The sequence below is a fragment of the Amblyraja radiata genome, chromosome 20 (assembly GCF_010909765.2).
Source record: "Amblyraja radiata isolate CabotCenter1 chromosome 20, sAmbRad1.1.pri, whole genome shotgun sequence".
Taxonomy (NCBI): domain Eukaryota; kingdom Metazoa; phylum Chordata; class Chondrichthyes; order Rajiformes; family Rajidae; genus Amblyraja; species Amblyraja radiata.
In genome coordinates this window covers 33,039,003-33,051,050 of record NC_045975.1, presented here as the reverse complement: position 1 = coordinate 33,051,050, position 12,048 = coordinate 33,039,003, and the positions used below count along the sequence as shown (strand labels likewise).

At 45.0% G+C, this 12,048-nt stretch overlaps 1 protein-coding gene across 3 annotated transcripts in view; it reads left to right on the top strand.

The window, feature by feature from the left end:
- The window catches only part of creb3l1 (cAMP responsive element binding protein 3 like 1), a 140,412-nt gene that overhangs the window by 111,597 nt on the left and 16,767 nt on the right, over nt 1-12,048 (top strand). For 2 of the 3 annotated variants that reach the window (XM_033039215.1, XM_033039213.1), the window contains exons 5-7: nt 298-452; nt 2,558-2,707; nt 5,713-5,771. In XM_033039215.1, the coding sequence (XP_032895106.1) occupies nt 298-452; nt 2,558-2,707; nt 5,713-5,771 (364 nt within the window). The remainder of the gene's footprint in view (nt 1-297; nt 453-2,557; nt 2,708-5,712; nt 5,772-12,048) is intronic. The other variant, XM_033039214.1, reaches the window with a different exon arrangement.

Here is a 12,048-nt window from a genome sequence, read left to right as displayed (position 1 = left end):
GGGGAGAATACGTGTTCGGCACGGACTAGAAGGGTCGAGATGGCCTGTTTCCGTGCTGTAATTGTTATATGGTTATATGGTTATAAGTTCCAATGTGTGAGCCTGCCACACATTGTGCTACATAGCAGTTGTGGAAAAATCCTGTTTGCTTAATGTAAGTGAATCATCCAAGATATTATTTCAGAGAACTCATCCAGGTCGTTGGGATTGCTCAGTATTTCAGCCTTGCTCCTTGACTTTAACTCTGAGGTGTGTAATCGGGGAGCTGTGATTTGACTTTTCTTTCCTGTCCTCCAGCAGATGTGCATCTGCCGCCTACACCCCCGAGCAGCCACAGCAGTGACAGCGACGGCTCGCAGAGTCCACGCTCCATCCCACCATCCAGCCCAGCACGACCACAGGCTCGCTCCTCCAGCGCCATCTCATCATCTCTTCTGCTCACAGCTCCTCACGTATGTCAACTGATGCACAAGTTAGCAGATAAGATGCCATGACAGGAAGAGTCTCAGGGTCTTCCGCCTTCGGGAGTACTTTGAAGAATATTCACATTAACCAAGGCAAAACATTTGCAACTAATCATTGGACATACCTTGGAGTAACTCACTTGAAACCACCCTTTTTGCCTTGGCTCACTCTCACTTCAGTTAGATGAGAATGTGTTCTGAGTCCCGCCCAAAAAAACGTAAACATATGGTTCAGGCGGGAGGCTCCAAGGCAGCTTTGCAAGGATGCTGCACTGTCAGATGACCTGATATTAACTGCAGTCCACCTCTCAGTAGACTGTAAAAGAGCTCATGGCACAACATTAGAAAATTGATGGGTGTTCTCCACAGTGTCATTTTAAATATTTATCCCTCAGCACATAACTAAATATTATCGGATCTTTATTGCATTCATGTTTGTCAGAGGTTGCCAGGCACATCTTGTTTGCCACGTTTCGTACAGTGAGTACACTTCAAAAGTTCTTTATTGGCACTTTGGTGCAGCCCACGGTCTGGAGAAAGCCTTATAAATGGTGGACTTTATTTGTTTAATGTACTGAACTCCAAGGAGATCCTCAGCATCGGCGGCAGAAGGAAAGCGGAATGCAGCCAATGAAAACACGGCCGTAAGAATGTAGCAGCAGATGGAACTTGTGGATGTGAGGGAGGAGGGGAGGAATGGAGTTTTATTGTAAAAGAATAGCTTCAGAAGCCGATGAAATAGCAGGCAATGTTATTCATTAAGCAAGGGCGATCTGAAGCCTGTTACACCAGAATTGTTTCATTTGGAATTTGTCGACTTTGGCCCATGAACGGACTGCTTTCTGTGCGAGGGAGGATCGGTGGGCTAAAGAGAACTGTCTTCCAGCACTTCCCCTCAACAAAGGCAAACAATCAATCATCTAATCCAAATGCTGATTTAACTGACTGAATAATTAATTTCTTACAACCGTTGTAGGTGGTTACAATATCCAAGCCAATTTATCTTTCCAAAAACCTGACAGGCAAGATAGTCTTTTAAGGCAGGAGTGAGCATCCAACTGCTCGGCCCTGCCATGGATAGCATTCACCCCTCAGTAGCTCAGCCACGTCTTTGCCTTTTTCAGTGTGAACCTTGACTGTGAACATGTGGCAGGCTATTCAAGCATGAGTTTGGCCTAATCCCATTCTAACCTAATTTTCCACAACATCCATATACTGTTTGCTGAGATGAGGCTCAAGCAATCTATCCCTCCCCTGAAAATAATGAACTTTGAAGCATCACAATTTTTTTACCTCGGTTCCACTTTCAGAATTTCCTTAAGAAACAAAAATGTAACGACCTTGGAACAAAATGAGCAATGGGTAGTTACTTAAACCAGAAGGAACCGTGGCAGTCAAATGGTAATATTATTGAGGATGGTGGGAAAGCAGTGAGCAAAGATGCCTTCCAAGCTGTTTGCAGTTTTTTTTTAATGTGATACTAATAGAGCTGCTGCCATACAGCTTCAATCGGGTTTAATCCTGACCTTGCATGCTGTCTGTGTGGAGTATACATGCTCCCACTATGGCTGTGTGAATTTTCTTCAGTTGCTCCAGTTTTCCTCTCACATCCCCAAAAAGGTGCAAGTAACTAGGTTAAATGGCCATTGTAAATTGCGGGGAAGGAGACCTGGGGCGATGTGGTTTAGCATGCATTTCTCATTGACACTTTATGCATCACAGGCGTAATCTTACAGGGCTCGAGGGCCTGAGCTATCGGGAGAGATTGGGCAAGCTAGGATTTTATTCCCTGGAGCATAGATATCTAAGGGGAGAGCATAAAGTTCATGGGCCAAAGTATAGGATAGGTGTATAAAATCATGAGGGGATTTGATAATGTGCGTGGGTGAGTGCACAATCTGAGGGGAGTTAATCAGAATGCGAAGAATAAAATTGAATTAGTGTTAGATTATTATAAATGGGTGCTTGATGTTTGGTGCAAACGTGGGCCAAGGAGCCTGTTCCCAAGTTGTACGATCCGTTGACTTCATGACTTTCAGCTGAGATGGAAATTGGCTTGTGAACCAGAGTTGTATTTTCTTGCCCCTTGCCAGAAGCTCCAAGGAACATCAGGCCCCCTGCTGCTCACTGAGGAGGAAAAGCGGACCCTGATTGCTGAGGGCTACCCTATCCCAACCAAACTGCCACTCACAAAGGCTGAGGAGAAAGCTCTCAAGAGAGTCCGGAGAAAAATCAAGAACAAGGTAAAAAAAAAGAACCAAGTCCCTGCACTCCCTGGCCCTGCCTACAATATCCCCAGGACTTGTACTTCATCATGGTTGGAGAAGTGGCGTTTAGGTTTAACATTGTTATGTGTACCGAGGTACAGTGAAAGGCTTTGTTTTCCATGCTGTTCAATCAAATCAGATAATACTATACACAACAAAAATCAAGCCAAACTCAATTATAATAGGTAGAGCGAAAAGAAAAATACAGTGTAGAATATAGTTCTTAGCATTATAGCGCAACTGTAATACAAAGTGCAATATATGTAAGATGATAGAGTTTAATTGGAAAGTTGAGCAATGTTGGAAGTCACGATGACAGAAGCGCGTAGAGGGAGTTCGGGGAAGGAGACCTGGGATGGTGTGGTTTAGCGTGCACACTTCTCATTGATGTTTTCTGCATCACGGGCATGATATTACAGGATTCAAGGGTCTATGAGGAGAGATTGGGCAAACGAGGACTTTATTCCTTGGAACACAGGAGGCTAAGGGGAGATCTTGTAAGAGATGTATAAAATTGTGGACAAAATTAATTTAAAGGAAAATGAAAAGCAGAAAATTTGCAGGTTTGCTTCAAGAGACTTTTTTTGCATGATATCATGGAGAGATGGCAGCAGTACTGCTCACCAGTTCTCTCACTTCATAGCAGAATTAGCCGGCAGTTATACTGTGCAGTAAAAAATTTTGTTTTTTGTTAGAAGACATAGGTTTAAGGTGAGAGGGGAAAGATTTAATAGGAATCTGAGGTGCAACTTTTTCATTCAGTGGGTGGTGGGTATATGGAATGAGCAGGTAGTTGAGACAAGTCCAATAACAATATATAAAATACACTTGGACAGGTAAAGGGATAGGAAAGGTTTAGAGGGATATGAGCCAAATGCAGGCAAATGGGACAAGCTTAGATGGAGTATCTTGGTCAGTGTGGGCTGAAAGGCCAGTTTCCATGCTGTATGATTCTATTACTCGATGAGCACATTTTCAAGGCAATTTAATTTACTTACTATTTGACATTGCAGTGCTATAAAATCAAACACAGCAATGCATTAACACAGTATACAACTGTGGTAATTAACTTTTAAATAGTTATCATACTATCATAATCTGTATTGATTGTATTTGTGTGGGAAGTTATGTCTTTTATGCAATGATCATCTGCAGAGGCTAGTGCCTAAGGACATTAGATGCCTTCTGGTATTTACTGCAAGTGTCTTTTATTTGTTTCTCCCATGTATAATTAAACCAAGACACTGGTTTATATCCTGTGTTTGCAATGATCGTGAACCTGCTGTCTTAGAACTGTGAAACAGTAGCTTCCGATTCTGTAAATGGTTAGTTTGATGCCTAAATTCAGAAGCTGCCATTGGTGCTACTTGCCTCAGCCACCAGATGTATCAAAGTGCTTGCAGATGGAAATGTCTGTGAAATCACTGAAAAGGCAGAAACTTTAACTTTTGCAGTGTTCCGATTGTATCACCTCCTGAAAAAGTCTTGTTAACAAAGGTGCAACTTTCATTAAAAAATGTTTATTTTTCTTAATTCCCAATTACTTTTAAATAACCTCTGGCTGATGTGCAATCTCATTTCCTCTCAATATTAATTTCAAACGCCCATGGCTTTATAAAATTGTTCATTATATTTTTTAGAGTTCAATTATGATATTCCAGCTTTGGCCTTAACCGAGTGTCTGTTTCAATCATTATTTCACATCTGAAAATATGTGAAAGGTTGGTTACTAACTATATCTTGATCAGCAGTCCATGAGAATTCTTCAGTGTGCTTAGGTATTCAGCAAAATGATATCACTTTTGCACAATGCCAATGCTCCTTTTAGGGTGAGAAACAGAATTAAGATAACCTTGGGGAAGGGTTATACACATTGCAGAGATCACTGAATCTCTGTTAGCAACTTTCTTTGAGGTTAGGGATGGCCACCATTAATTACAAAATAGGCAAGCAAAGATGTGACAGGCCAAATGGCCTATTTTCATACTGCATGAATCTATGAAATTATTATACTCCACAGACTGTAGTGACATAATATGCAGTGTGTAATTTTACTAACCAGCCCATTGGGGAATTGATGGGATTGGATGCAATATTTGCTTTCCTTTATTTCTGATTTTGCGCTCCTTAAATTTAATGCATACAACTTTATAATTCCTTCTAATCCTGCATGTTTCCTGCCTGGTCATTTATATTAATCTTAAATCCAAATGTACGCCACACTCTAACATACATCTCTCTTGTAGGTTGAACTTTTCAGTGTTTTATAATGAGACACTAATGCAATAGTAAAATAATGAACAATTGTGGTCATTACCTTTTTAATATCTAAACTTAATTATCTGACATATAATACACATTGATTGTTATTACCCAATGTAAGCTGTCATTCAGACTGCTTATTGCTTCCAGCTGACCACTTGTACATTATCGCCTGGTAAACTGCTGTTCATTTCCTCACAGCTGACATTTCAGCTCCACTGCCTGGAGTGTTCTCAACATCAATGACCCACATGACTTTTGGCTTGAAAAATGTGGTCCATCTGATCCTCTCATTTCATTCCAGCCTGTAATTCACTTACAGCTGTTGGTTATTGGATGTACAAACTATCTGAATGCCACAATTAGATTGCAGACTGAATCTAGCTCACACATATCAATTATTCAATATACACGTTCAACCCAAATGGCTCGATTAATTTCCAGCCTATGTCTAACTTTCATGTAGCGAATAATCGATACATAAACCATCCAAATGACTTAATTAGATTCTAATCATTCATTTACTGCCAGGTATCAAATCTACTGATTAGATTCCAGCCTGTAACTTACTTCATTCCTTGGAGGAAGGCAGTCGGCATAACTTGTTTATTCACTGTCAACATTCAACAATCACTCCTTACTCCCAGATTCATCCAGTTAACAATTTAATAAAGCCTAGTATTGTGGGTTTGTGTGAATCCTCTTTCCTTTTGCTTCAGATTTCCGCTCAAGAGAGCCGGAGGAAGAAGAAGGAATACGTGGACAGTCTAGAGAAAAAGTAAGGGGTTATGATACGATACGATAGAACTTTACTTATCCCAGCAGGGAAATTAATCTGCCATCTGTCATAACAAACATAAAATACGTGTATCATAAAATTAAAGTGATGAGTGGAAAGGCTTTGGGGATGTGCAAAGATTGAGGGGGGTGGAGGGGAGGCGGGCAGGCGGAGGGGGGTGGGCGGAGGGGGGCGGGCGGATGGTGGCGGGCAGGTGGGAGAGAGGGGAGTCAGTCTCAATCTACCCCATGACAGAAAGGAGAGGAGTTGTAAAGTTTGATAGCCACAGGGAAGAAGAATCTGTTCTGCATCTTGGTGGAACCAGTCTGTTGCTGAAGGTACTCCTCAGGTTGAGGAGCATCGTCCCCTCCCAGACCCCCTCACATGATTTCAACTCCACACCCAGGACGGAGCCAGCCTTCCTGATGAGTTTGTTGATCCTATTGATGTCCGCGGCCTTCGCCCTGCTGCCCCTGCACACGGCAGTGAAGAAGATGACACTGGCTACCACCAACTGGTGGAACATCTGCAGCATCTCACTGCAGATGTTGAAGGAGCGGAGCCTTCTCAAAATGTACAGCCGGCTCTGTCCCTTCTTTTACAGGGCCTCAGCGTTCCTGTCTAGGTACACTCCCAGGTATTTGTACTCCCTGGCACAGCCACACCATTGATGGAGACGGGGGACAGGGGTGTTCCTCTCCTCCTAAAGTCCACCACCAACTCCTTAGTCTTGTCGGTGTTGAGCTGCGGGTGATTCAGCTCACACCACTCAACAATTCGTTAACTACACCTCCGTATTCAGCTTCCCTCCCATCACTGATGCAGCCCACAATTGCAGAGTCATCTGAAAACTTCTGCAGGTGGCAGGAGACGGAGTTATATCTGAAGTCTGAGGTGTAGATGGTAAACAGGAAGGGAGAGAGGACCGTCCCCTGTGGGCCCGTGTTGCTCACCACCATGTCTGAGACACGGTTCTGTAACTTGACATATTGTGGTCGTCCAGTCGGGTAGTTGGTGATGCAGGACAACAATGGAGCATCCACCAGCATCTTCGTCTCCCAAGCAGTGCAGGCCGGATCGTGTTCTTCCAAACTCTGCATGTTTTTGGGACAAGATTTGTGTCTGCTGCAGCTCACTGCAAACACTGGTGTTTTTGATCTTTCTACTGCTATATATATATATATATATATATTTGACAGGAGTTCCTAATGTGTTTACTGAAAGCATTACTTTGTTGCACTGAGGCTAATATTGTAATGTGAAAGCAGAAGTTGCATGGATGTAAGAAAGATCTAAAATTAAAGTTCACTGGCCATCTATGTAGAGCACCTGGACATGCATCATTCTGATTAGAAAGACTGACGAGAAAAGTTCCTCTGCACAAGACTTTTCTTTACATAGAAACATAGAAACATAGAAATTAGGTGCAGGAGTAGGCCATTCGGCCCTTCGAGCCTGCACCGCCATTCAATATGATCATGGCTGATCATCCAACTCAGTATCCCGTACCTGCCTTCTCTCCATACCCTCTGATCCCCTTAGCCACAAGGGCCACATCTAACTCCCTCTTAAATATAGCCAATGAACTGGCCTCGACTACCCTCTGTGGCAGGGAGTTCCAGAGATTCACCACTCTCTGTGTGAAAAAAGTTCTTCTCATCTCGGTTTTAAAGGATTTCCCCCTTATCCTTAAGCTGTGACCCCTTGTCCTGGACTTCCCCAACATCGGGAGCAATCTTCCTGCATCTAGCCTGTCCAACCCCTTAAGAATTTTGTAAGTTTCTATAAGATCCCCTCTCAATCTCCTAAATTCTAGAGAGTATAAACCCTGCACTACATCCCTTCATGAACCTTAAACCCACCCTGGAAATCTGTCCAAAATTAAATTTGGCTAATTTATTAAACCTGCACAATCCTCTGCCACCATGTGGCATATTTCCCCAAAATAGTAAGATTAAATGAGAACTTACCAGTTTGAAGTTTGATCTTGATTTTATGAGGAGTTACGATGAGCGATTACGTGATTCGTGTGGCGGCGCTGTGATACGGCTGCGGCTCGCCTGCAGTCTGTCTGTTTTTACTTTTTTGTGTTTCTTTTGTATAGTTTAGTAAATTTTTTGGTTATTAGGTGGTGTTATGTGTGTGTGTGGGGGGGGGGGTGAAACAGGGCTTTCTGTCTCTCCCTTCGGGGGAATGCGACTTTTTTGTCGTTTCCCCCTTCTCTTCCCCCGTCTGCGCTGAGGCCTAATGACGGAGCTGGCGGCCTCCAACCTGCGACCGACCTCGAGGGTCCGGAGGTAGAGCCAGCCAGGACTCACCAACGCGAGGCTGGCCGTCTTCAAGCTGTGGCGACGTCCGGGCAGCGGCACGACTCGGCGCTCCGGTGAGGGCGGATGGTGCGGGGCTGAGACACTCCCGTGCGGGCGGCACGGCTGCCGGCTGGAAGGCGCTCCCGTGTGAGCGGCCTGGGTCCCGGCTGGAAGGCGCTCCCGTGGGGGCAGCCCGATGCGGGGCTGAGACGCTGCCGTGTGGGTGGCCTGGCTACCGGCTGGAAGGCGCTCCGGTGAGGGCGGACCGGCTCCCGGCTGGAAGGCGCTCCCGTGGGGGCAGCCCGGTGCGGGGCTGAGACGCTGCCGTGTGGGTGGCCTGGCTACTGGCTGGAAGGCGCTCCGGTGAGGGCGGACCGGCTCCCGGCTGGAAGGCGCTCCCGTGGGGGCAACCCGATGCGGGGCTGAGACGCTGCCGTGTGGGTGGCCTGGCTACCGGCTGGAAGGCGCTCCGGTGAGGGCGGACCGGCTCCCGGCTGGAAGACGCTCCCGTGGGGGCAGCCCGGTGCGGGGCTGAGACGCTGCCGTGTGGGCGGCCCGGTGCGGGGCGGAGACGGTGCTCCGGCGGCTGAGGCGGCGTTCTGGCGGCGGCGACCTGGATCCGGGGCTCGGCCGCGGGCCAGTGGATGACAATGTCGGGAGCTCGCAGGTCACAGGCTGGTGCCTGTTTTCTGGAGCTCCCGTTGCAACAGCTGCGTCCGCTGGACTGGAGGGCGGCAGCTTCGACCACCCCCGGGCCGCGGAGCTTGAACCGCGGGACTGATACCATCGCCCAGTGGGGTATCGCCTCGGAGAAGAGGAGGGAAGAGACAGTAACTCTAAGACTTTTGCCTCCATCACAGTGAGGAGGCGTTTGGTGAAATCACTGTGGTGGATGTTAATTTGTGTTTATTGTGTGTTGTTATTATTACATGTATGGCTGCAGGCAACAGCATTTCGTTCAGACCGAAAGGTCTGAATGACAATAAAGGAAATCTAATCTAATCTAATCTAAAAAGAAGGGCCGTCCGTCTGCGTGCGCGTCAATCTTCAAAGCAGCGGTGTTAAATCACAGATAAAAAGAAGACCTGAGAATAGTAAGATTGAAGAAACTAGAACCTTGATAGTATGAGGGTGGGAGCGGTGGGCACGTAATCGCTCATCGTAACTCCTCATAAAATCAAGATCAAACTTCAAACTGGTAAGTTCTCGTTTAATCTTACTATTTTACTTCGGAGTCACGTGAGTGACTACGTGAAGATTTCAAAGCTCTGTGATTTTACGCCGGTTACGAATCCAGGCGTCACACACTGAATGGATTGACCATGGATGCGTGTAATCATTAAAGCATTCAGACATTACGTAGTTAAGTAAGGACACTGATGCTTTAAATGAAAGAAAAGTTTTTTAAAACCAGTTTTCCCTCTCAACCTTGGGGGTAAACTATGGGACAGAACTTAAAATGGTACGTGCAAACACCCCCAGTCCGGTAATAGGTTTGTTATGAAACCGGTGGACCGTTATTTCATTCGTCCATCCTGCAGCCACTAGGATGTTGTCAAGAGGCACGTCCATTGCTCTTGCTGCCGACGTAGATGCAGCCCTGGTGGAGTGAGATTTAACCATATGAACGTTCACTCTGTTACCGCCATTACCCCCTTTGACCATCTGGAGATGGTTTGTGTTGACACCTTCTGGTCTGTTCTGAGCCTCTGTGGTTCTCCGTAACTCTCAGATAGTGGTGTTAGTATGTTACCACACACACATCCGTAGGTCCTCTGGATATGCCAAGAACTGGATCTCCATCCCTGGCATTCCTGGCCTGCTATGTTTATATCAGGTTCGTGATTACGAATGTTATGTTGTTCATATTGGTGGTCATGTGGTCCAACCGTAGCTTTTGCAGTATCTGGACTCTTTGTCAGCATACCACCTTCAGGGTTAGTTATAGGCGGTCCCCACTGTCAAAGTAGGGTTAGTACCACGCTCACATCCCATGTCTGTGTACCTTGGTCTTAGAGGTATTAGATTGTAAATTGTCTTCATGGATTTTGTTGTAAAGGGGTGCGTTCGTATCGACCCGTGCCCTGCTTGCAGCATCAGATAGGAGGAAAGTGCGCCTCTGGCACTATTGATTGCACTATAACTTTGTTTATAGTTATAGTACAGAGTTGATAGGAAACTCCAAGACATCTGTTATCCGAACTGTGTTGTATTTGTTCGGACAGTCCTATGCCTTGAAATGGCCTCCTCAGAATCTGCAGACCAACAAGTTAATACGTTCGTGTAGTGGATGATTACTCCCTGTAACTGGGTTCACTAGGAGGTCCCTGCTCTTGGGTACAGCCATAACTGGCTGGACTATAGTTCCCAAAATATTTGGGGACCAGGCTTGAGTAGGCCAATCTGGGACTACCAATATGCCTGTGGCTTAGTCTTGCTTAATTTTGGTCAAGCATCGGTTTGTGAGACAATTTTGCGGAAAGCATGCATAAACAATCCTCCCCAATTGAGGGAGAAAGCATCCACTGCCTTTGTTCCTGGATCCTGCTTGCAGGACACATATCTGGGTAACTGATGGTTTAGTCTAGATGCAAATAGATCAAATCTGGTATGCCAAATCGTGTAGTTATTTCGTTAAATACTGCCTGATTCAACATCCATTCTGTGTTGTTATTAAACATCCATATCCAGCATCTGTCACTGTATTATATCTACCTTGTAGATTTCCCAAATATTCCTCTTGGTACACCAGTGCCAAATGAGGTTCGACAATCTATCGTAAGATACAGATTTTACACCACCCTTGTTAGTGGATATGTGCCACCGCAGTGGTGTTATCAATCTGAATTTGAACAAGCACCGGTTGCATATTGCTACAGAAGCCCTTGAGTCCAAATTGTGCCCCCAACAATTCTGGGTAATTGATTCCATGTGTTGATGGAATTACAGACTCCTGCTCATTCCATCTGCCCCCACAGCTCTAGACTGTGTTAGTGGCTCCCCATCCTTAGCCGCTAGCATAGTTCTGAAGAACCCTTGATGGCTTTCAATCAAATTTACTTTGAGCTTTCTCACGTTCGTTATCCACCGTAGTTATTCAACAAAGGCCTCTGCTGGCAATCCATAGTTTTGCCAATTTTGCCTGCATGGAATCTGAGTATTCGTTCCTTTGCTCGCTGTAATTCTGGTAATGCAAAGGCCCGTATGTACTTCTGGAAATGCGGCTACTATTTGCCAATTACACTCGCTGTTTGCCTGATAGATGGCTAGTATTTGACTATCAGGTCATAGCAGGCTTGATTAATATAGTCGTTTGCCCCTAGGCAAAGTCACCAACATATTTACTGTTTTTGATAGTAAATTCTAGGTAATCAATTACCCTTGTAGGTGTCAATTTTGATTTAACTGGATGGATGAGGTAACCAATTCTATCAAACAGGGTTTTGGTTTGCTTTGACTGATGCTTCTGCCAATTCTTGGTCACTCCAAAATGAAATTGTCCAAATATGCCATTACTATGTGGTTCTGAGACCTTTGTAGACCCAGAATTGGTTTCCGTAGTTTTGTCAATAGTCTAGGAGCTGATGTCAACCCATTTGGCAGATCCATACCATCCAGTTAAACTTCAAATATCTCCTGTTCTTAGTGAATAGACACCGAATAGTATGCATCTTTGAGGTCGATGCATGCCATGTGACCATTTTATAGGAAGCTGTTATAAAACCGTAGTTAGACCGTAACAAAATTACTGTTTCTAAAAGTCTATACTGCACAAATGAGTTAAACCTGGATGAAGTGACATCCTCCATCTGTCACATGTCCTGAATGGCAATCCTGCCCAAAATTACTGGGCCTGCCTCGAAGACAATTCCAGTCCGAGTTCCAAGTCTGCTTGGAACCTGTGTATGTTGTGCAGTAAAATTATCACGTTATTATCTGTTTTTTTTTTTTTTTGGGGTTTTTTTTAA